This window comes from Meleagris gallopavo, chromosome 12, assembly GCF_905368555.1.
Source record: "Meleagris gallopavo chromosome 12, MGAL_WU_HG_1.1, whole genome shotgun sequence".
NCBI classification, from domain to species: Eukaryota; Metazoa; Chordata; class Aves; order Galliformes; family Phasianidae; genus Meleagris; species Meleagris gallopavo.
In genome coordinates, this window is record NC_139415.1 from 6,847,138 (window position 1) to 6,873,386 (window position 26,249).

At 38.8% G+C, this 26,249-nt stretch overlaps 1 protein-coding gene across 8 annotated transcripts in view; it reads right to left on the reverse strand.

Moving 5' to 3' along the window:
• The window catches only part of TCF12 (transcription factor 12), a 153,349-nt gene that overhangs the window by 68,586 nt on the left and 58,514 nt on the right, over positions 1 to 26,249 (reverse strand). For 7 of the 8 annotated variants that reach the window (XM_085233589.1, XM_085233590.1, XM_010717268.3 and 4 more), the window contains one exon: positions 621 to 685. In XM_085233589.1, coding sequence (XP_085089715.1) covers positions 621 to 685 — 65 coding nt within the window. Of the gene's footprint in view, positions 1 to 620; positions 686 to 3,449; positions 3,470 to 26,249 lie in introns of those variants that run through there. The other variant, XM_010717266.3, reaches the window with a different exon arrangement.

Consider the following 26,249-nt stretch of genomic DNA (forward strand, 5'->3'; position numbering starts at 1 on the left):
CGATGTTTGAAATCAGGTTAACTTCTGTTAACAACAATGTCACTTTCAAAAACCTAGATTCAAGACTGAAAAATACAAGGCTTGAACATCATTACGTGTGCTGGCAAAAACAAAAGGGAACGTGCTATATGATCCAAAGAAAAGGTCTGGGTACAAATGACTTCTTTCTTAACTCCACCAAGTCATGCTCTACCTAAAAAGCTGAGATTTGTTGACATCTGTGAAAAATCCAAGTATCCCAAACTCATCCTGATGTATAATCCATATTGGTCTAGAGCTCTGTTGAAGGATGTAGAGAGAGGAATAAAAAACTTCCAAGGTTAAATAAAACTAATCTTGCAATGAAAAGATTACACGTACAATTGAAACACAATGTACAAATAAGTAATAACTTATTTTTTATTGAAAAGTAAGATTTCACTGTCAAAAGCTATAGAACCAGTTCCATTCACACACAGAGTGAGAATCTCCTAAGTGGATTTAAGTGCAAGATTATTTCACAACACAGAAAAAAGAAAACTCATTCTACAGTTCACGGAATACATTCCTGTTTATGATATTTGGGTGCCTCAATTTTAGTTCCAATTACTGTAATTGCTTTGAATCATCACTATACTTACTTGACAGCCTGGCAATCCCGTATCTCTGCCATACAATGGAAACGGACCTCTATCTGAGGCTTTTCCTATAAAAAAAAAAAAAAGACAATTTAAATTAGATTCTTTTAAAAGTTTGCTGAATTACCTGTGTCAGTTATGCATACACATACATATATATGCATACGTAGTACAGAAAATCTGTTAGCAGCATAGTTATTTACAAAACTTAAATTGCATGAAGAGTAGGCTTCTAGATACATCTGTGCTTAGCACGCACAATCAACACTACTGTAATAGACAACAAATACTTTGTAGATTTCATTTCTTATACAGTCAATCAGAAAGAAAGAACTACTGCAATCTTTTTCTAATTGTTATAAAATATCCCCATCAGTATGTTGCAATTGTAAGGACAAAGGCTCAATGCAATTCCATTTCCGTTATCAGCCAAACTAGCACACAGCCAGTGTCATCTTAGGTGACAAATACAATAAGCAGTAAAAAAAACCAAACACACACACAAAAGAACAAAACCAAATTCCAAACAAAAAAGCCAACACCAAACTTAAATAATGGCTGACTCATTCAGGTCTTCATACTCATCCCTCAAATCCTCAAAAATCCTTTGTTTTTCTGTGTAAATTCTAGTTGGGAAAAAAAAAAAAAAAACACAAAGAAAACCACCCAAACAATAGAATTGGTCAAGACCACCAAGCAGACTCTTTTGCCTTACATGGAGTACTTGCTTGTCCGCAGCACGTACTGAACACAGTACGTCATGCAGAGCAGCTGCTCTCTGATGCTGCTGTATTGTAAGATACTAGTAATAAGTTTGCAAGCTCCAGAAAAGCCACTTAGAGCCGCATTTGATGGTTGTGCCAACCAACTGAAATGTCTGTATATTAGAACAGAGTGAAAGCTCTCCAGTAGGACTCAGAAGTTATCAGTTTTGTTTATTATTTTTTAACTCTCTGATCAACCATGTTAGGAATCAGGCAGTCATCAAATATTGATGTAATAGAAAATACCAGCTGCATATGACTTCCTTAATTATGACACAGAACTAAGTAACACCAACCCAGAGGCTTATCCAAAAGATAAGCACTAATAAACCACCTATTCAAAACTATAAAACATTTGAGAGATTTGAAAATGAAAGCCATTGTAGCTAAGCAGGAATTTTCTTTTCTGAAGTATCTGTACATTGTCCAGTCTTCATAAGAAGAAAAGCTTTCCTTGCACATATCTGTTTCAGTGTTAAATAGCTCTGTACTGGTGCAATTGTATTTCTAAAACAGAACTTTGTTTTTTCTTGTTTTCTACCTTACTGGCAAGAATTTCTAAGCACCATTTCATATGAGGGAAGACTATGTTTATTCTTCACTAAAAATGTGCAGCTCTTGTAAGTGAAGAGGAAGAGTGAGATTGGCACTCTTGGAACAGTATCTCTGCAAGATTATCATCTTGATAACTATAGGTAGCCTGATCAACAATTCATTTGAAAAATGGCAGTACTGCTGTAACAAAGGGAGGAAAGAAGTTAGCATTTTTTGCTGTAGCAATTTGCTTCTAAGAACTACCAGGCACCAAACAAATAAAATACCTAGCATGCAAAATTTCATGAAGTAGCATGAATCATGCTGTACGTATTTAACCAAACTCAGCACTTTCTTTCCAGAAAATGAGAATCTTAAAATCATATGATGAACAACTTCAGCTGAAATACGAAGTATTCCAGGCAGGTTTTAAAAGAAATGTTTGCATAAAAAGAGTCAGTTACAGAAACTTGAAAAATCATGCTTTAAATTACAGTTTGTGCAACAAGCAAGAAACTGCTAGATAAGAACACAAAATCATGGTATTTAAATGCTATCACTTATGAAGTCTGGCATTTTCTAAGGAGAAGCTGAGTACAGTATCCCACTCTATATGAATTTGGCTCTAAATATTGTCTTAATATTCATCGAGAAGTACTGCTAGAGCAAGTTACCATTTAGCTTGTGCTCAAACAAACTTCTCACAGGAAGGTTTGGATAGCAACGTAGGATCAGATACCAGATAGGATCCCAAACACATCCCCAGCACAAGCACTCAGAGATGACTCAAGTCTCCAATAGTTCCACACCATCGTTTCAGAGGCAAAATCTTCACCTTGCTACAAAGCAGCATCACAGTTAACTTTTCTTCAGGCTTTGTACCAGTGGCTCTGTAACCCTGAGCTTTGAGTTCCACCCAGGAACTCAAATTAATGAATTTTGAATTAAAGCAATAGACATTTAAAAATAATTTAGCTGGTTATATACACAAATCTTAAATCTGCAGAGGACAACTCACAAGGCATTTGACTCTCAATGACCCGGAGTGAGTTCGCATTTTTATTTTTAGGAAGTTTCATGTGTTGTCAACAACAAAAGCTTCAAAAACCTAATCACTACCTAACAGGCTTACAGCTCGAGAGCTGCAGATTCAAACAAATACAAACTGAGAAATTCCCACTAAGCAGCTTGAATCACAAATGTTCCCTAACTTCATAAACTTCAAAACTTGGCACATTCCATGCCAATTAAAAAGCATTAAAAAGCATTTCTAAATAGTACTTTTTCTCCCACAATCACTTATCTGACATGCTCCCAGCTTCACAAAGCTTTTGATACTGCACAAGGAACTGTATTCCATAAATCTATCTGTACAACAGCTGTGCAGCCTAAACGCTCTTATCACAGAATGAACTGAAACAGCAAGACACAACGTGATGGTCAATGAAAGCAGCTCCACACTAACTCAGCTGAGGACTGCTTCCTGCCAACGGTGTTATAAATGCCCACCGGTAGTACAAAAGCATTTACCCACCGTTTGTAGATATCGCTTGGTTTATGAGAGGATGACAGAACATAACTGCAAAAGAAATACTTCAAGTCCCACATAATTAACTGTTTGCAGACTGAAAATTTTTCTACGCATTTCCCAAGAATTTATTTGCTCAGCAGTATGGAAAGCACTGGTGTTTTTCAAGCGAAGCAATGTCTGCCATCCAGCCTGAATGCATGCCACAGTGACCACAGCTGGCAGCTGCTGTCTGTCAGACACGAAGCACGCCTGCTCCTCGCACGCAGAAGAATCTTGCAGCAATCTCTGAAATATCTTTTAAATTGTGCTTCTTAATCATCACTTCATCACTGATAACACAGAGAGCCCACTCCAAAATCACTTCATAACTGAACATTCCGATGGGTGATGCAAAAAGCTCAGTACAATATTTAAATATTTTTCTATGCTTGGTATTACAACTCATTACAAAAGGAAAATGAAGGATGAAAAGTTTACGAATACCATCCTTGCCGCCTTGAGAACAGGTCTATTTTTGTTTTATTTTAAATTTTTGTTAGCTTTAAAATACATTCTTGCTCCACGTTTATTTCAGTAAGGTTATAAAAAGTAAATTTGATCAAAACACAGAAACGCAGCTCTGCTCTGAAATGCTGTGTACTGCCTTCTTCTTATAGAGATAACAGTGACTGACATTGCCTCCAGTACTGCTGGTGCCATTTCTTCACCGTCTTCTGCTACGAGGGTCTACTCGTTTACAGGATTTCACAGTTAGTAGATCTGTATTACGCCTACAGTCTCTTGCCTAATAATTTAAATACACACATTGCACACATGTATATATAAAGATCTAACACACATTCTTCCTCATAATACTTTTGACCAAAACTCATCAAAATGAAACAGATCCGAAGCGACACAATTTGAAGAAAGTGCTTAAAACAAGCAGCCTCCTATTCTGGTCACAACGATTTGTTTAAGTATTATGGGCTAAGGCGTGCCAAGCACGCTGCTGGCGACGCTGACGATGTTTAACAAGCCAGTGCCAGCAAGTGCAGCTGCTGGACTTGCAGCACCCTCCTCCTGTTCATCCCAAGCCAAATTACTCACTCGGCTATGAACAATGAAGCAGCAACACAGGAAAATGCCAAGTGCAAGTGAGATTAGTGATAAACTACAGGATCCCTACAGAGGTCAGTGATTAGCAGGTTCCCAGTCGTAATCACTTTCCTAACCTCGCTGTTATCTTATCATACGCTCCATCTTAGCTCAGTCTTCTTGTGACTGCAAGCAGCTTCCCAATCAATAATCCTTGAAGTCTTACAAACACATCCACAGTCTTACATTTAATAAGGCAAACCTACAAAATGTCAATTGCTTGAGAACTCCCATCACAGATAGTACAGATTTGTCCCTTACTTCTTTCTTCGGTCATAATTTTGAAAGACCATACAACTCTGATTTTCTGCAAGAAGATTACAATTTGGAATGAGACTATGGAGTTTAAATGTCCAATCTCAGATTTGCCCAAAATTTCCTGGGATACGCAATGCCGTAAGTTTTTCATTTTGTAAGACGGCACCATACTTCTGCAATGAAGTTCCATCTTCTTTTATTCAGATCAAGTATTTTTTATACCTAAACGATGCCAAGGATGAAGAGGCTGAAGCTGGAGTCACCTGGAGTCAATTCCCCATTATAACTGCTGTAATTCAGGAGCAATGCCTCAGAAGCAAAAACTAAATTACTGCTTTTGTTGACATTTGGGCAGGACATTTTTTAATTGTGTTTTCCAAGGACTGGAGAAGTTCAGAAGTTCTTTTATACATACAGCTGAGGGCATCTGCAGTTGTCTTCCACTGTAAGAACTGTACTGATGGAACTGAGCAGGCAATAAATCTTAGAGTACATTTATCAAGACATTAAACACAGAAACCAAGGGATTTCTTGTAACTTCTTTAATGCAATATTTTAAAAAAGTAATAATGTCAGCGTGTGAAGTGGTATTAAAGAACCTGCTTCACAAAGACACGCTTTTGACATTTTCATCCCATTGATTTGTAAGTACTCCTAAGAAAAGATGGAATAATTTATCAGTTTGAATTATTGCACAGATCTTTGCTACAAAAACAATTTATTAATGCCCTTATGTACTTTAAATGCACAGGAGCTAAGGGTGGACTAAATTCCACACTATATTTGGGCTGACCCTATGAACTTGTAATTTATATGCTCACGTCAAACTGAGAATGTTTCTGTTCCATCGGTGGCTGATATATGAAGGTTCCCGGCTCACTACTACTCCCAGCCCTTCTTTTGTAAGGCTGATACTGTGCTAAATAACAAATCAAATGCTTGCAATGCTCTGAGGGGATGAAATCTCTGGCAATAAGATACATTAGTAACTCAAGGCAAGGGGAAAAGAGGAAGTACAGACCTCTTAAAAGAAGAAGGAACACTCTTCTCCCCTGAGCATATGAGCTATCTGTGAACCAAACAATTTTTGAATAGCTGTTCAATGTATTTAATTTCAATTCTTCAGCACCAGATCTACCCCAGGCCTTATCTGAATATGTGCTACACAGACACATCGTTCAATGGGAGAAACATGCTGACAATTAATACACTAAGATTCTATGCAAAATGAAGGAAAACATAGAATGTACAACTCCAGAAGGCAACAAGCAAATAGTGCACAAATATGCATATATTCCTGTTCCACATCAGTGATGCAATGGCACTTTAATCACTATCCACTCCATGTACTTCCATTGTATCCCAGTTTCTGCACTCTCTCTGCTAAACATTTCTTCCTTTGCCATCTTCCTCATCTCATTTCCCAGGAATCAAGTCAAAATTCGCAAGCAGTTAACAAAGTTACCACTTACAGCTAACTAGAAAAACCTGCTCTCCTGGTATGGAATTTGGCCCAGATTTAAGGACAAGAACCACTCAGCTTCCACCAGTGACTTTAAGATCAAGTACACTTTAAAGTCTAAAGTGCATTCTAAAAATTGGAAATGAATAGAGAACCTACACTTGAAAACAGAATGCTATACTTATTTCTGATAAAATTATTTTAGTGACACTGCTTGCTACAAATTGCTAAATTTCTTCTTTTTTTTTATTTTATTTAAGAGTTACTTCTGGAGTTAGTTACAACTCATCTCGGCATCCAAGATCTACTCATTCTCATTAAACAAATTGGCTTCATCAGCAAAGAGACTCTCCATCTTTCTCTCTCTTATAATAAGCATTCCTATTTTAGTACAAAACCAGTACTCAGAATAAGGGACTTCAGATTGTGAACAAGTCTAGGTCCCGAGACCTGAAACATAGAGATAACTGCACGAGAAAATCACTGTTACAGAAAGGAAAACTAGTAATGGAGCTAAACAGAGAATTAGCTTGTAACTACCTACAAATAAAACACTTGAATTGTGATCCCTGTAAATGATATACCACACACACAGACCGACTCCCTCATCTACAGACATCTTATCTACATTAATCCATGACAACACTGATACCTGACTGCCAAGGAACCTGAGGGCGAATACTGTTTTATAAAGTCACAAGAAGTGACAAAGGAAAACACGTGTTCTCTGTTTACTTTGGGAGGTGAGTCAAGTGGCATTCTTGATAGAGAAGGAAAAAAAAACTTCTTCACGAGAGATCGTAACAGCCGTAGCAATGTGCCTGAAGAAATGGTAACAACAACAGTCCAGATCTACACACAGTCAAGGTGGGAGCAAGTCCCAGGCTTAAGAACACCGAGGAACACTGTGTACTGCTCAACGCAGCAAACACAACTCCAAGCATCAGTGAGTACTGTGTCACTGCCTGGCTATACGCGCTTTCCATAGGAATCACCGTGCTGCTTCAGCTGACCTACAGCAGATAAGGAAAATACTTTTCCCAGCATGTTAATAACAAAAAGAATACTCACGACGACATTGATAATTCATTTATAAGAATGACAACGTGAATAAAAATGACAAACTACTTTCTATTTCAACAGCAAGGAAAATGTAAAAGCAAGTGCTAAGATTCTGCACTTCCACAACAACAGGTCCAGATAACCTGACTAAAAGCGGATTCAGAAAATAAAGTTTTGCAAATATAATTCAAGTAATTCTCTGAAATATTAACAATTTTCCACTGAGGCACGGAACATTACAAAGTGCAACATTTCTGGAAGAAAGCAAAGTTGTATAATATTTAAAGGGAGCAAAAAAGATATAAATTTTATTGCTTTGCTAGCAAACCATAAATAATGAAATAACTAAAATGAAATCTAATTAATAAAGAATTACGTGGATTAATGATAATTCTACTCAATTTGAATTGGTGCTAAAGAATCTTTTTACACTGATGGCAGACTCTGTCAGCTTACAATGCAGCAGATTTTTCATAAGGTTCCTGATTTGATACAATAAAACACAGACAAAAAGCCAGGATGATTTAAAATAATATATTTACATTATTATTTTAAAATAATAGTGCATTAAGGGATTAAAAGTCAGATCAAGCTTCAGAATGTAACTGTAAACAGAGCACCCATCACTAATTCAGAGCTTGTCGGCAGATGAAAACAACTGAAGATCAGTCACTAATACAGAGCATTCTGCTCTGCAGGTAAGGAAGCAAGCTGCATTTCTGTTTATTTAAATACAAAAAGATGCCAGAGGACTGAACCATCCAGTTTTTAGCTGGATTTATCCTGGGGAGAAGGGTGCCTATGAAATGTTGCTTCAACAGTATCCTAAACTTTCCTATTGTCAACCCTCAGCAGCCCTTCTAGAGGCATACTACCTACTGTAAATCCCACTGGGAATCTGCTCAGGCAGTGGATAGGAAAGCCCAGATGTTTAAATTGGAATTAGGAATGTGGGAAAATGGTATCTCAAAGAGATGCAAAATGAAAGCCAGACTTATAATGATATTAAAAGGTGAAATTAAGAACTCAATTTTTGCATCTTTTTACACATTTTAACCCTGGCACTTAAATTCTCTAAGTTATAAAATGGAGACTGTTGACCCTCCATATTATTATAGAAAACTTTTACACACAGACTGTAATTATTTCAAAGACACCTTCCCATCTTTATCTATCCCCTCCATCTCTGCTGTAAATTCTGAACTACACACTACTCCTTAATATTAAACATCTGTAAACACTTAGAAAAAAGTCTTCTTTGTGTTCCTACTGCCTCTTGAGTCAGTCATCCAAGCATCAGTACTTCAAACTTCTATTTAACTTCTTATGCAGCTCTCAACCTAAATTTACAATTTATCAAGCACCTTTCCTCTGTAATGCTGTCACTACCAACTGTGTCTATGGGACCTGTCCTGCTTTGTGTCTTTATCAGTGGCCTGGTGGAAGAGCCATAGTGCACCCTAAAGACTCAGCATCAGGCCCCATTTTAGGGGAAGCAGTTAATACATTTGAAGGAGGATCACCTCTCAGAGGGACACAGGCATTCCAGAGGAATGGGCCAACATGAAATGCAAAAAAGTCAACAGAAAGATTTCCACTGCCTTCACTTGGCCTCACATCCATTTTGTACATGATCTCATCCATTCCAAAGCCTTGATACTGAAATCCTGCAGCAGGCAAATCCATCCCACTTCCTCTCACTTAAGTCGAATCACTTCAGCTCCTCCAATTCCTTCTCTCAGCTTCCTTCCTCCCCACCCCTCCCCCCCAGGCAGGGTAATGACTTTATACTTCTGTTTCTGTGTTGGTTTCTCTTTACTTCAAATTCTGTATTTTTAACTCAACATAACAACTTAAGCAAAACAAATAAATTTAGGCTTTACAAATAAATGGAATCCGTTATTCCTTATGACATACCCATGCTGTCCCCACAAAAATACTCGTGTACTACAAATATCTATTTATCCCACAGCAACTCCCAGTCCTGTGTTTCCTCTTCTGCCTGCAGTGAATTCTCCTGAACACCCGCTTCTCTGCAGTGAGTTTCATGGGTTTTGGTATGCTGCATGAAACAGCAAATGATACTGAATGATGACTCAAACTCATAGCAAGGCACTTGAAAAAGAAAGGTAATAAATGGCATTATAACCGTTATTGAAATGTGCAGATCTCTCCATTTTTAGATTTGAAATTGCTCTGCAAAATACTGAATTGATGAGCGTTCCACACTACAATTATATTTTAAAACTCTCACTACTTCTGTGTTGATTCACATGCATATTCTAATAAAAAACAAAGTAGTACTGAGGTGATTTACATGGTTGCACTTTTACTTTCAGGGTCACATTCACAAAGTCTATTTTAAGGACCACTTTGGAAGCAAGCGCTGTTTTACGCAGCTATTTTCCCAGATGAATAGAATATCCATTCTTTGGCTCACAGTTTCCATGACACTAAAAACAAAACATTCATCGGCCCCAGCTCCGTGTTTGATGGTAAATGCAGCTGCAGCTCACAGCAGCTCACAGTGTACCTCAGCCCGCCTCTGGTGAACAGAGGCACCGTATTTCCCCAATGCCATTTCACTGCTTTACAGACAAGTCCCTTCTTGCCAAGCTCAAACATTTCAAACCCTGATGATGCCAGTCGATTCAGTGAGTAACGTGAAGTCTTCCAAATTGCTGAATAAAGCACAGAACCAGAATCAGCAACTTAGGCGGCAGTTGCAGCTGCCTGGCTATCAAATTTCTAGCCTAAGAATGTCAAACTGTTTGCCCATCGCTGCAATTCAAACTCACCTTCTGCAAGTGAAATTTTGAATAAAAACATCGAGGGGACTGATGGTGTACGGAAAAAGTTATGTGGCAGTTCAGAAACAAGGAACAGCCCTCACCCTTCAGGCCTGCTTCCTTCCCCTAACAGAGCACCAAGGTAGACAAATTTTTGCAATGAAAAGCACCACGAGGAGACAGTCTGCTCCTCTGTTAGCTAATGACTGGATCCTGCCCCACACTGCATGGCTCTTCATCCGCTGCAGGTTCAGTTTAAGTACATTGTCACTCACCCTTTCACGGTGAAAAAGCACAAACCTTTTGACTCAATCACAGCTCCGCAAAGCTGAAAAAAGGAGCTAAACAATTCTCTGCATTTACTGGAAGTATTTTTAGGCACCAATTCAGTAAAGCAATTAAGCACTTACGTACTTTCAAGTACATGAATGAACCAAATTCAGCAGGGACAGCTCGCACAACGTGAGCTGTGCACTTCAGAGCGCAGCGGGGGCTGCTGACTGATCCGAGCGATCGGTGACTCATCTTTCAGTCTATTCAAGGTGCTTAAAAAAATTCAACCACGTCAATAAGAACCATTTTACAACTTAAGGGAAGCCCTATTTTAAGAGGAAAAAGTAATTGCTTTAGAATACACAGACGGAAGTGCATTTCCATTTTTGCCATAAAATACAGTAATAGCGTACCCTCCCCTCCAACAATTGGATCGCAGCATGTGTGCGTGCACTCAAGAACAAGCGGGAGAGGAGCCTTCCACGCCGAACGACTGCAATAGCACGAAGGGAACTCAGCAGGACGAGGCCCCCGGCCCTGCCCTCCCGGCTGACAGCCGTGCCGCGGGCTCCCCCTCCCGTCCCCACACGCTCCCACCGCACTGCCATGCAGCAGCCCACGCAGAGCACAGCACATCCATCCCCAGCACCATCAGCACTGCTCTCCCAGAAATAAACAGATGGGAAATATAAGCTAAAGGCATTTCCTTCTGCCAAGAAGAAAGACTCCTCTTCCAACCAAGTTCCATAAAAACACATAATAGGAGCGAAAACCATTAAGCAATTGGAAGGCTATAGCAACAGTTATTAATAAATTACACGAGCAAACCAAAAGTCAAAAATTCATTGCTCTTTATACCCAAACCTGCCTTCAAGGTGAGGTTGAGCTGTATTTACAAACCACAGAGCACCATTCACTGGATGCAGGGAGGCATTACTGCAACCTGGAAGAATCACCATGCTATTCAGTACATACAGCCCTGCAGAAACTCCTTGGTGAGTAACAAATACCAACACCGAATACAAATGCTATCTTCAACATTTCAATTTTATTAAATGTTTGCTGACTTTGATTTTTAGTTTCCTCATGAAGCCAAGAAGAAACAGTCAGCTCCCTTTACTGTTCCTGGAAAGAATTTTCTTATCTACAGATTTAAATTCGTCAAACTGATTGCAACACTGGTGCACCTTTCCCTATCATAGTGTTTTCCAGCTGGTGGGCCATAAATGAACAAGATCCACCAGTTCACTGGCACACCAGATACAATGCTATGCTTTTTTCTGCTTCAAATATGGAACAGGTGTTTTCCTGTGGTTTTTGTTGCTGTTGTTAAACAACAATATCGTAGGCATATCCTGTGTTTTCCTGATATTATCCTTCCACAACTGTAGCAGCAATAGAAAACAAGGGACTTTTCCATAATAAGAATGCAAGCAACAATTTCTGTAAGTCCACAGAAAATTCCCACCTGGCAGTGATTACCATGCACAGGACCTGGCATGCAGGAGGAAGATGAATGAACCCAGAACAGCTTTTTAAAGTATAATTTGCAGCATGAAAACCTGAAAGAATCCTCACACCCTAAGCCAAGTCAGTCTCTTCACAGGTCAATTGTTAATGCTTTTTTATTCCTCCCTTCCCAAAAGCAGACCCTTCTGGCTGCTTACTTCTGAAACTCAGGATGATGATTGAAGATACTAAATTGGGATGTCATCATATGAAGTCAGCAATGTGAGATGTAGGCTGGTCAGACATTCAGTACCTATAATCACAACTAGCAACCCTTTTTCCCAGTCACAAACCAAGTCCTCTCCATCTGCTCAAGTACTTACCTAAAAGCTAACCAAATAATTAACAATTTGATACCCATGTGACAGTGGTTCAAAGAAAAAAAAAAAAAAATACAGCAGCTATTTTGGATAAGGAAGGTCAACTACAAAAGATTTACAGGCTGGTGTTTAAATAAATCTCCCAAACTAATATTCAGAAGATGCTTGCTTTTGAGGCACCCCATTTTATTTGGTGTTTAAGTCAACCACAAGTACAGGAATGCTGAAGCTATCCCACACAGCTCTATTTGAAATTCTCAATCTGGATTTATGGCCCCAACCCTTCAAACAGCTACATACGTGCTTAATGGGATTACGCGTGCTTGAAGTCTCTTAGATGTACAAGTATTTGTAAAATTAGGAAAAAAAACAGAGACTTGGGCATGCCAATCTTTCAGTAGGAAGCATCAGATTTATAGTGATTTATGTTGCAGTAAGACATTAGAAAAATTCCCATTTTACAAGACGTTGACCGAAGTAAATGAAACTATTTTAGCAGTATTTTACTGCCTTGTGCCACAAAAGACGTAAGATTTTTTTTTTTCTTTCTATAAGAACATGGGGTACCATCAGAGCACTGCCAAAGAACCAGAATGCTAATCAGAGAAGTGGTCATTTTGACTAAAACAAAAGTCACTATAATTAAGAAAAATCAGAGCCTTGTTTCAAGTAGCTTTTTTTCCCCCACGTTCTTCCAGAGCCTCATGTATTTCTACAACGGGAGGTACACTGAAATACTTTGTAAAGTGAAGCCAGGTGAGATATTATTAGAAAAACCTTGCATACGTATGTGAGTTTGTAAGTAACGACTCCACCTATGTTTCAGTATATCCAAAACATCTCATAAACACACAGCTTCACTGAGATTCTTCCTGTCTGAATAAGACCCATTCTTTGTTTACTACTTCTGATTTTTTTTTTTTATTTAATTTTTAAGTCCCTTTCTTCCCCAATTACAAGCAGGAAATAAAAAGAACTGCAACTCTTTTATGTAAAGCAAATCCATCTGGATGTCTGCTGCATCCTATATTATAAACTTGTGATCCCCAACCAGAATGAGTTATAGTGAAGCTGCAGGCAAAATTGTCTCCATATACCACAATCCATTATCCCTGTCAAGTTAATGTTCCATGTTGAGCCATATGGCGTGGGTACACACTCAACAAAGGAAATTCCTTAAACTTGTTATAATCAGCACTTACAGTCATCCAAAAAAACTGACATAAACAGCTTTATTGTGTTTTGTGCATTTCAGCTGATATCCATGACAAAAAGAGGAAGCTTCAGGAAAAAGAGGGAAGGGGGAGTAAAGTTGCAATAATCAGAGGGGAGGGAGGGAGCCCGTAACGTTTCATAATTACACAACATTTTCCTTAGCAAGTGATTTTCAATTACAATAAAGCTCAAGTCTCCCGACACTGATACGCTGTACCAGAGTGACAAATGAAATAAGAAAACATAACCCTATCTCAATGCCTGATTTACAGAACAAGTAAGAAATCCTATAGTTTCAAAGTGCCTGACTCATGTAAAAGAGTCGAAGAGTTTGTTGTTTTTCTTTTAAATCATTTTTTAGTTTTCCTGACTTTGGAGAAAAGATCTTCCTTCAGCTGCTGCATAATCACTACGGATTCAACAATCCTTCACTAACAATACAGCCATTTAACTGAAATCTCTCTCTCTGCATTAAGCGTAGGTCGGAGCTGAACTGGGGACTCCCAGAAGCCTCTGCTACCTGGCACAGCCCATCACATCAAGCCCAAGTCAAGGTACAAGCAGAGCAGAACTTCATTCCAGCCCCCGCAGTGACAACAATAAAACGCTGAGAAAACACACTATCAAATACTGAACTCAGCATCAATTTCTGTTAATTACAGCCTTGTCAGCAACGTGATTATTCAAACAGCTCATGCAAATGTTAATGAGTCCTTATTTGCATATTTATTTTTTCCTTTGTTGAAATGTCATTGATTATTACATTCTACAATGATGAATGCTGCTGATGATGTGCTCTGATATGTAATTAGTCATTAAGTGGAATGAATAGATCAATTATGAAAAAGGAGTGAGATTAAGAAATATCAAACAAGACCGCCCAATGTAACTATAGAATTTCTTTTTTTTAAGGAACTAAAATAATTTCTTGGCATTTAAAGTGCAACATCAGTAGTTTTCAATAAATAAACCACTACTTTTCTGAGGTTAAATAAGATCTTCCACATGCACTGCTACTTTGGTAATCTAATTACAATACTGCAGTGCTTGTGTAAAGCAGTAAGAACTGTGCGTAGCAGCACAGGTTTGGGGGGCTGGGACCCCCTTGGCTTCTCTGCGTCCTTTTGTAGGCTTTTTTGGGGTGGTTTTTTTTGTTCGCTTGTTTGTTTGTTTCCCTCTCACAAGCATAAAACAACCTATCTGGTCTTTTAGCAGAAATGAAAGGAACACGAACACTTGCAGCAGCTCTACTTTGTTCTAAAGGCAAAGGCTCGGCTGCCTTTTGCGACTGCCTGCTCCAGCTCCTGCCAGCGTTGGCTATTTGCAGATGAAGGGGAAATAGGAGAGAAGAAGAAGGAAGGAAAAAAAAAATGTCAACAAAAAACCACATTACTGCAGACCAGATGGGAACATTCCACATGACCAAACCAATCAATCACCTCGGTGGGGCGCAGGTGCAGCACAGCCGTGGAGCAACACACCATTTCACAGTCTATCGGGCACAAACACATGGTCACCAATCAATGGCACCCCGAGGACCTGGGGGGGTTCTCCCGAGCCTTACTGGTCCATGCCTGATGACTTCATAATCACACATCATTTCATTCACTGGAGGATACAAACCCGCATCCTAATAACCTTCCCCGAAAGCCGCCACGCTGTGCATATTAATAGTGCCGAGCGCTGCGCCGCTGCCTGCCTGCCTGCCGCCTGCACCGGGCGGGCAGCAACCTGCAGCTCCTGCTGCCGGGCAGCAGCCAGGGCAACGCCGTGCCTTGTGCCCAACAACCGGCCTGGAACGCTCCTACCTGCCACAAAGCAGCTGCTTGGCAAGGGGAAGGAGAAGGGACAAAGCGGGAGGAAAACCTTGGGAAGAATGTACTGCTGCATTTGGCAATATGTTAGATCAAATTCTGCAACAAACAGAGCTGCTATTAATGAAAAAAAAATCAAAGTTAAAGCTATAAAAAAACCCACACCCAACCATGCTTTCCGAGGAGCCTCATGAAAGGACGAGTTTCATTTCTTTTTGGAGCAAAAATTCCCAGCTTAGTTTTAAAGCAATCAGACAAAGAGAGAGCAACTGGATGTAATCAGGCCACACCAAGCCTTGAATCCAGCACCACTTTCAATGAGGTTTTGCAAAAAAGGCCAGTTACACATGTTCATTTGTATTCACGGTCCTGGTGACTTATGAGCATAATGTGCATTGCGGAGAAAAGGATACGGAGGCATTTTGGCCATTTACCACACTATAGCAGTACGTACTCACGCCACTGAAAAGATACACAGGAAAGATGTGACACAGTGCATCACCTCTTACAACCACACTATACTTTGGGACTAAGTCCTAGGTATTGAAATATAACAATTTGAACTGCTAATATGCTGTTTTCATGTGTTGAACTGCGCAAATGCCCAGGTGGGAAGGACTCTACCACCAGATACCTAAGCTTAGCTTTACATTTGTTCCAACCCAAGCCATTCTATGAGTCTATGAACAGCAGAAACCTCCAAATTATGAAGATAACTCATGGCAATCTACCAAACCACTGTGACTCATGCTTTTAGTCATAAATTGCAGAGAACTACTTGGAGAAACAAGCATGCATGGTAAGTAGTTGTCAGATTATACTCCACACCACTACATATTGCTTTAGGTCAACAGCAATTCCTAGTTCCTCATCTACAAGCCTATACAAAGAGACTACTGCACACTTCATTAATGCAAGGAAGAAAAAAACACATACTGGGAGCAAAAAGCTATTTTTTTTTTTTATAGTTAGATCATTTGGAGTTTTGTACTGCTACAGGTCTTCCCATCATCCTTTTCTGCCTTCTTCCTTTCCTAAGGTATCAGAAAAATGCACAAAAGCATTTACATTTTGCTCTCAATTCAGTTCTGTTAGAATTCACCTTTTCATAGGGCCAAACTGGAGTTCTATAACCCAAAAGCTACACATGCCAAAAGGTGATGGACTCAGTGCTGCTGGACAGTGAAACACCAGGGCTAAGGAGCAAACACAAGCAGTACCAAAAGAATATTCTTATCTTTTTGCGGAATTATGCTGACCAACAGCAGTTCAGAAAACGTTCCCTCTCATCAGAAAACAAAAATCATTAATCAATAAATCATTAAATTAACAGCCCGATGCCCAGTCCTATTCTCGGTACTTAAAGAATGCTAATTACAGAGTATCTGGGGAGCCTAGACCAGAATATATTCTTTAGTAAGATTGGTTTTAAATTAAATTCAGCTTATTTTATTTTGAGAACCTATGAAAAAAAATAATAATATATAATGAATTAAGTATTAATATGAGTCACACTTCAGATGCAACATGGGGGCAAACTGATGGCTATGCTACAAGACATGACATTTCTACTTCAGAGGCACGAACCTAAAGCTGGAGACACAACAGAAAGGACTGGGAAAAGTATAACAGAGAATCTCACCCCAAAAGCTCAGGAAAGCTGAAAGCTGCCTGTCAACACTAAGCAAGATGGGGGCACAAGGAGACACTCAGCACAACTGCAGCACCCTTGTGCTTCATTGCTTCGGTGGCACTGCTTGGAAGCACTCCCAGAGCCTGCACCTCCTGCACCCACTGGCCAAAACTCAGCCTCTTTTCTCATCGGCTACACGGGGTTTAACTGGCTTGTGATGTTACACCTAGAAGTGCTAAGACAAAGTTCAGTTCAACACACGGAATTGTTTGTAAGTGAAACTTTAAAAGAAAGGGCTCTCCAAGATGGCAAAAGGTGGGAATACTTGCTCTAAAGGACATTTCTACAGAGACAGCATGAAATGCAGCAGAAAGAAAAAGTTCACTCAGTGAACTTCTGAACACAACCTTTAATTAAAGTACATGACACATGAGTCAGAGATCCAATGGTGCAGGAAATACAAATCATAACAAAGGTTTAAGGATATCAAGAGAACAATAACGGATTTTAATCAGTTTACTCAAATAAATTAGGGAGTCGGATTGGAATTCTGATGTGCAAACAAAACAATGCACAGTAACTGAGACATTTCCTAGAGCAAAGGGCTTCAGCAAAGATGTGCTTACACCACGATTCTTACCCCCAAAATATACAGAAACAAAACAGTAAAACATGATACAAAATTAACAATTAGATAGTGTACAAATTATTAAGATCTACTTTGTAAGAAGTAGCTTTGATTTATACACTCAAAAATTAGACAAGCACCACTGCAAAAAACAGAGAGCCAGAAGCTAATGAGCAAAACAGTCACGAGAAAGGTTTCATCATGTGAGCGGAATGGTGACTGGTTGTAAGGCTAAACTGAAATCACTTTTTGTAGGAAGCAGTTGCTTGCAGTACCACAAATCACTATTTTAAATAGACAGAAATGTCTTGGAACTTATGACTGTTAACAGCTAAAACTGAAAGGATGTTATGACTTCTGGAGCAAAAATTGTTCAGTGAGATGTTGTCAATGTAAATGTTTCCATTACAAATGAAAGATAATATTTTAATATTTTTAAAAGCTTAACAACATTTATTCAAAAATTAAAATGGCAAAGATAAAAAAAAAAACACAACATAGCTAAAATTACATATTATATGTTCACCATAGTAATTTCATTCTTTTAAGCATTCGAATCCAAAGAAAAGCAGTAGCACTGCTAGGAATGTTCTTTAAATACTAGAGAACCAAAAAAGAATATCTAAATTTTACTCTTTGAAGTTTAGATACAAGCTATGAATTAATCAGAGCATTTTACCTAGCCATCTATACTGACATTACTCAGCTTTACCCACGGTCAATAAAAGCTATTCACTTTATGTTTTGCTTAAGTAGATACCTTAATCATCAGCAGTTAGCATCAATCTAATTTCCATTCAAGCTTCACAGCTGTACTCTTTAAAAGGAGAGTATTAAATCTTGGGCAGACATAACTGCCTATGACTTAAAAATAAGTATTTTTTATAGCTAATCATGCTATGCTTTCAGGTATTAAATAAAATTTTTGTTTCAATACAATTTCTTCAAAGAGACACAGATGGCATACATCCAGGTTTCCTGCAACCACCAAACTTGCAGATGTATACAAGTTAACAAAACCAAAATCTGTAACGAGAAATAAGCATTCAAGAAAAGGACCAAGACTGTATCGGCCATCAGTAGAAGACTTACTGCAAAGAAGAACTCCAATTATGAGGGGTTTTTTTTTTGTTTGTTTTAAATAAAGGTATTTGGACTGTTTTGTTGTTTGTTTGTTCTTACAATGTTTACTGGGCTGTTTCTCATAAAAATTTGTACCTTTTACATTCTCAACAGAAAGAAGGATTTTCAAGTTATGATATACATGGTGCCTAAGCTACTTAGAGCAGTTCTTGGTAACAAACAAAGGTTCTTTCTTGGTGTTTTTCCATGGGTTCTCTTTTTTTTCTTTTTTTCTTTTTTTTTTTTTCTAACAATTATTGCAGAAAAAACAAACATGAGCATCCCTGAAAAAAACAATAGGGAGGAGAAAAAAGAAAATGCATGGAAATATATTTAGATTTGTCTTCCAAAGCTGAAAACGAACAGCAGCTCTTCCAACTATGCTTATTTCAGCAAAAAATGGCAGGACAACAGGACAGAAAGGAGAAAAGCAGCTTAAGTGGAAAAGGCTATTCAAAAAGGGATGAAACACACCCATCTAGCAACTCACAGTTACACTTTCATTCCCTTTTTACGTCACTGCAAATGTCTGGTCACAAAGAACAGAGGGGTTTTTTAGAGGGAGGAACAGAGAAGGCAAGCAGCTACCTGTTCCTCCAGAACCTAATGGCAGCAGGCCTTGAGCAGGCTGCAAAAGGAGCAACAGAGCTGCTCTGCCCTGAGCACACAGGAATGGAAAATAACAAAGCAAAATGCTGGAATACGTTTGTCCAGAGGACAGCGAAAAGCAAAAAGGAAGGAAGGACAGAAATATAAATAGAACAATTAAGAAAAAAAGAAAAAGCTCAAAATCCACTTGCTATGCTTTGTCATTTCCTGTGTCTTATTGCTGACATATTGTTTTTATAAATTTGCAACAATAGGAAAGATGCATCTTGCCATAACTAAATGTTCAGTCATACAGTGTTAGGCCACTGGATTTGAAAACGGGAGAGCTGGATATGAATTTAAAATTTACCTGCTACAGATTTTGATTTATTTGAAAAACACAGACTACATTAAATACTAAAACCTCCAAATACATTTTAAAAAGTCCTTCTAGTGTGGTCCCCAAGGCTCCCAACATCAAATCAATGGAACCAGTAAAGGACACTGCTGACCAGCTATCTGCGTAGCATTGTAAAACTTTGGTCTCAGGCTGCCACTAATCCTGTCTTACAGGCCAGTACAATGAAAGAATATCCAAATGGTGACAGAGTCAAGAAAGCTAAGAACACACATTGTTGCTTAGTTTAGTGTTTTTTTTGTTTGTTTGTTTTTGTTTGGTTAGTTTGATTTTTTTTCAATAAAGAAAAAAAGGCAGGAAAACAGTGGACAGCAGCCTGCAGCTACAATCACATCACATGATTCTTGTAACAAATTAAGTAAAACAAAGACAAGAAAACAAGAAGAAGTTCAAAGAGATGTTGCCTTTTTAAATCCAAACTGATTCATATCATGCCTTATTCCTAATCATGATTTTTCGTTAGGAGTGATGTTTGCATATATACTCATACGATAACAAAACAAAGAAATGAAACATGAGAAAAGTTTGGATTTAGTACTTTCTAAACTGGTCACACAGCAGTAAGCTCAGATGGCAAATCTAACCAAACATCCGTGGGGAGACAGAACCAGCCTTAAGGCCTCGAGAGCAGAAAATCTCCAGGCAAAGTGATTCATCATGTGTGGCAAGATGACTGTGACATCTACAGATTCTTGCCTTGAGCAGCATGGTACATGCTACAAGGGATCAAACACATTCTGAAAAGCATCCATGGCACATCTCAGAAGCTTTAGTAAAAAGGACACGCTTCCAATATCAGAATACTGGACACGAAAAAAGTCCACAAGAATTTGCAAGTTCCCCTTCATTATACGTGAACCTATGCTTTGTTATAACATAGAAATAAGCAAATTTTTACTCATTTTGCATTTAAGCTTACTCTTTCAGAGCTAACATTGGATGTTTCAACATTTGGCTCATGTTCCTCCAGGTTTATTAAGCCATAGTGTCTGAAGTTTGTTCTGAAGTTGACCATCAAGAGATTATCATTTCTCCCACTTCAAGCTTTTCCTCCTATTGAATTTTATTCCCTCATTGTCCATTTTTCACAAATTATCCTTCTAATAGGGAATGCATTAGAACGCCTTCACTGCAACATGACAACCAACTGTTTTGATCTTCTAGGCCAAGTCTGCAGTAAGCTGTCCTTTCAAGAAGGATACTTGGGGTAGTGCACTGCACCCCTGTTCAGAGCACGTACCTAAAAAAAAATGCTTAAGAGATACTGCTTTTGAAAGCACAAGTGTCCTAGAAACAAGCAAAAAAAACCCATGCTAGAATAGAACCAAAACTCTATTTAACACAATGTATCTAATCACACAAGTATCCCATCTACTAAGAGCAATATATTTGCAAAATATAAACAAAATGGCAGTTCTCAAAACATTCAGAAACAGAAGAAATGAAGAAAGCAAAGACAAGTACAGACAGGAAAAATCCCCAAGTGTAACTGACAGCAGGCATGATGGAACTGCTCAGATGGAACCAGCATACTGATCCGGACAGGTGGGTTGAAGGGACAAAAATTACAGGTTTAGCTGCACAGTAAAAGTACAGCAGAAATTATGTTCTATAGATTTGAAGACAGATGATTCTGTTGACTTCTGTGTAAGTTAAAGGCTATATTATTTTCTACTTCTGGTGTTATGACATCTTAGAAGAAAAACTGGACCAACTACATACAATTGTGCTGCACCAAGTGAGAAAGCAACATAAAAGCATCATCAAGAAAGTAAGAGAAACTGCACATAAGCAAAGAGGCAAGCCTAAGAATTAGCTTTCTGATCAGTAGTTGTAATAAAATTGGTTATCAAGCAAATAATGATGTTTTAGAGCACAGGTAAAAAAAAAAATGTAACCTGTGCTTGGATAAATAACACATTCTACTGATGAATCACTGCCTTTCAATTTAGTGTTCCATTGGCATTTGCACTGCTTCTCTATCATGAGAGCAAGCTGTGTCTCTGCTGGGGAAAGAGGGAGAGGCACAGAACAGCAGCAGCAGGAGTATAATCAGCAGTGACGCTCGGCTTCTTCATACTACAGGATGCCCTGTTCCAACCAAATGCTGTAGATCCAGTTAAAAGCCAATATCCTGAGTTCAAGCCACTTGTGTCCCTAGTTGTCTTCAACACAGATAATACACAATATCTACTGTGGTTTTTTCAAGTGTTCTTTATCTTTTCTTCTGTTCTAAATACATTGCTGGAAGCCCACTGTTTAGTGCACGTGTAAGCAAACTATTGTATAGAAAATGATTAACAACTGGAGAAACAAGTGGGATTTTTCCCTCTGCCAACAAACAATATTCCTTTCCATATTTTGCAAATGTACCACGGAACCAATGAAAAACAGCAGTAATTCTCTCCCCAGCCCCTATCCCTTGCTCCAGAATACTGAAGGAATGGTTTATAATTATTGCATTTTCATTGCTTCATAAGATTTGGTTGTTGGGAGATTTTTTTGTTATTTGTTTCTTAAACCATACATCTTTGGAACCACATTTTTAGGAAGGCAGATTTCTAATGCAACTGTAAAAACATACACCAAATAAAGAATGCACACATACACTGGACAAGAGTATTTATTACCACTGTGCACGTGGCTGAGTGCCAGGAAGCTGTCAAACAAAGGAACAACATCATACAGTTGTTTGGCACTCAAGGCTGAAATCATTGTGAAACATGTACTGTTTATAAATTGTCACTGATGAATAAAAGCAGAGAACAAAAAAAAAAAAAAAAAAAAAAAAAAAAAAAAAGGAAATGCAGCCAAACACCACAAAGATGAGGCAATCATCTCTTCCCCTCCTACCACTCTCTCCATAACCAAATAAAATAACACCCCAAGCCCTCAGTACACCAGGCAGGTACAGCACAGTGCTGCAAGAATTGAGCAACCAGGAGCTACTAATTTCAGGTTGTGCTCCTGCAGCTCATAAAACTGAATGCAGAGAAGTGATACAGAATCAGATGACAAAAAAAAAAAAAAAGCCCACCAAAAATGTGGAATGTGGACTTCTCAGCTGTGCTATTTATGAAATATTTTAAACAAGAGTAGTGCCAGTGATGTTTATCTTAAACTTAAAATGATCAGATCCAGAAGACATAAAGAGAAATGGTTTCATTGATGATTAAATAATATTAACAGATTTCTCACCACACAACACAGCACTCCTAGAAAAAAACAACACACTCTCCTATCACTGGAAGGAAAGATTTAGTTCACTTCAGGAAGAAAAAAATGACATTCCTAAGTACAAATACAGACAGAGCTCTAGCCCAGAAAAAAAGCAAGAGCACAGTTTCTGACCTTGCATACCTGTATCAATTTCAGTGTCTTTCAAATGCAAAGCTGCATAATTATGCAACACAGTGACCTGGAAATAAAACCTCCTCTAAAATTAAAGGAAAACAAATAATGAAGGAAAACTTAAAAATCTGAAAAAAAAAAAATCTCATGTTTTGACTGATAAGTAAAATATTAAGGTGTGTTAGACCATAGAAAGCATTTAACAAGTACATGAGCTTCTGCTAACTCCTTTAAAGCATTAAGAAATGAGATCAGAATGCTCTCTATCATATTTCGTAGGGCAACGCTACTGCTAAGACAGATGTGTATTGTTTACCGCAGAAAAAAGCAAAGCAAAACTTTTCTTTGCTCCCAATATGCAGAAAAGTGTAGTACCACAAAAGAAGTGCACAAGTACACTCTTTCCTATCTCCTCAGAACTTTTTTTTTTAATATAAAAAAACCCAACGTGATATTAATTTATTTATGCTGCAGTCATGCACTTCAGTGTGCAATGCAGACCCCAGGGAGTGGCCTTGATGCTTACAGCAGTGTTAACAAGTCATGCATTATTCTCCAGTCTTGCCTTGTATGTCTCATTATGTAGGAGGAGAGATGGAAAGATGCTTTATTTGTACTGCATTTGTGCCTAGAGTGCTAAGTTTATTATACAGGGCCCCATTAAAATGCTGGGAAGCAAGCTGAAATTTTGTTATAGTTATTGCGATGGCAGTACTGGTTCTGCACATGGTCTGTACAATCCTAGTTCCTCAGATGAGAGGTCCAACTAATCACAGAGCAAACTATTTGGGATTCTGAATGCAAGATTTGCTAGTGAAGTGAGAATGCATTCTCCTAGCTTCCTTCAGCTGGATCAAGGCCACTGCTGCCAGCTGTAATGCCACTGATATCAACTGAATATGATACTATACACCAAAATTGGATTCACTGTTGCTCCCAAGAGAGGAAAAAATGCCTCTTATGGACAAAATTAAGGAAACCCCAAGGAGTAAAAAGCAAGACTCCACAAAGACAAGAAATTCGCAGGATACATTGGAGAACCAGGTTGTCATCCTCATCAGGTGAGCGTAAGGAAATGAAAAGCTGAGGCACTACACTGCCAGAAGAGCTTTTCCTAGCAGAACGTAAATCAGTGGTTCTCATTTGCCCTTGCATTTGGAATTTGCTGATTAATAACAACTTCCAGGGGAGACCTGTTTGCAGTACAAGATGATCTTGGAACACTTGGTTCTCAACTACCTTTAAGATTCATGAATAACTCATGAATAGGAGCTAAGCTGTTTTCAAAAAAGCAGTGGAGTCCATCTCCCCTTGTTTCTATGCTAAGTATTACATTTTTTCCTCTATTCAATTTCAGCGAACCTTTAGTGATGAAATACAGAACTCAAGGCTACCTGTTTCTCTAGAAGAATCACAGCAGCAGTAATCATCAGCTTCTTTCATTTCACATATTAACACATCATCAAACAAAACTCAAAGCAACCAAGCTTCAGCCCTCCTTCCACCAAATGCCATCCCAGTGAAGCTCCTACACAGAAGGATAACAAGGTATCTATTTCTTGAAGTGACCTGAATACCTGAGAAGTAACTCCTCAGATCTCCTGGCTGACCTCCTGACAGACTTAAAAGCATCAGAGTGACAGACGCTGGACTCTCATTTGAAAGCAACAGTGCTGTTTGGCCACAAGAAAAAGCAGAGAGAGGTACTGAAAAAGCCCTGCAAATAAAGCATTGCCATTGCTTAGCAAAATGGGTTCGCTGTTTTTTGGTCTTCTGCATGTTTCTGTTACATGAAAGTCTCTCATCTGCTTTTCAGAAAGCAGATTTTCAAGCACTGAAGCAAAAGTGCCCAATTCGGAGTACTGCACACCTGCACCAAATAACAACTCTACAGAAAAAGTACAGCGGTCTCCCAAAAAAACACCAACAATGGTAGTGCAGGTCCAACACCATCCTGTACACAATGGATACAGTCCTGTCTGTGGCACGATGGTCAGTTCAGCTGCATCCCTTTTTTGCCTTTCCCTCCAAGGTATCAGTGCATCTATTCAAAGTCAAGTTTCCTGCAGCAATGAACTTCTGACTTGCTGAAACCATCACCATAAAACCACTTTAATGCAAATACCATAAAGCTCCAAAAATCACAAAAGCCACTTATCCTGACATAAGCAGCCTAGTTACAACATTTTGGTTGTTCAGATCAGAATTTCATCACTGGACACAGGCTGCTAATTGGTTAAAATCTGGGCTGCTAGCAAGTGACAGGCTACAGCTACATGCACACAGGAATGAAAAGAAATTAATGGAATGAAATAGAGATCAAGTAAGTGATTTTTATGCACCTGGCAATGAGCAAACATCTTTATTGCAAAACAAAGACAAGCTATGAAAAATTACAAAATTATCTTTTAATCACCTATGAGCTTTCTACAGTCCCCTATTTGAACAGGGTAATAGTTATTATGTAGATCCCTAAGCAACTGCCTCATGGGGAAGTTACATCACCAGTATGGGAAAGAATCCTCCCCTCCTCCCTTGTCCCTAGAAAGGAGCTTGGCGCCTTCAGACAGACTGAAATTTAAAATCCTACAGCTTCACCCAGCTGATCCCAGCCACTGGAACACATCTACAAGTGCCCAGGGATGGCAGGAACCACAGGAGAGAAATATGCCCTTTCAGCATTTCATGCACTGATGAGCCTTGTAACAGATAAACATACCCTGCAGCAGCTCAACTGACATGTTATAACAAAGAGGAAAAGCAGGGCTTAAAAATTTCATCAGATTACTGTTTATTCCCATTTCAGAGTCTGAGTACACTGTGAATAAATCAACACTCAATGTATCAGACTGCGTTAGCTGAAAACAAAGGTTTTTGATATAAAATTTTATACAAAATAAAATAGTTTAACATTTAAAAAGCACAGATTGCACATTAAAATTCCTAGACTGGCAATTCAGAAGTACTTAGCATTGACAAAAAATCTGGTTAGGGGTGTAAATGAAACATTTTTGAAGACAACAACACTTGGTCTGATGCAGGTTACCCCAGGTCACACTGTTTCTCCTGGCACCACGTCCTACAAGGAGGGCCACACTCAGACTTGCAGGTGGGACAGGCTGAGCTGCGCAGGCTCCCACAGTCCTGCTATGGCACCTGCAACACTAGCAGCACCCAGAGAGCAGATACCCCCAGCTATTCCTAGCACAACGTTGAACAGTGTG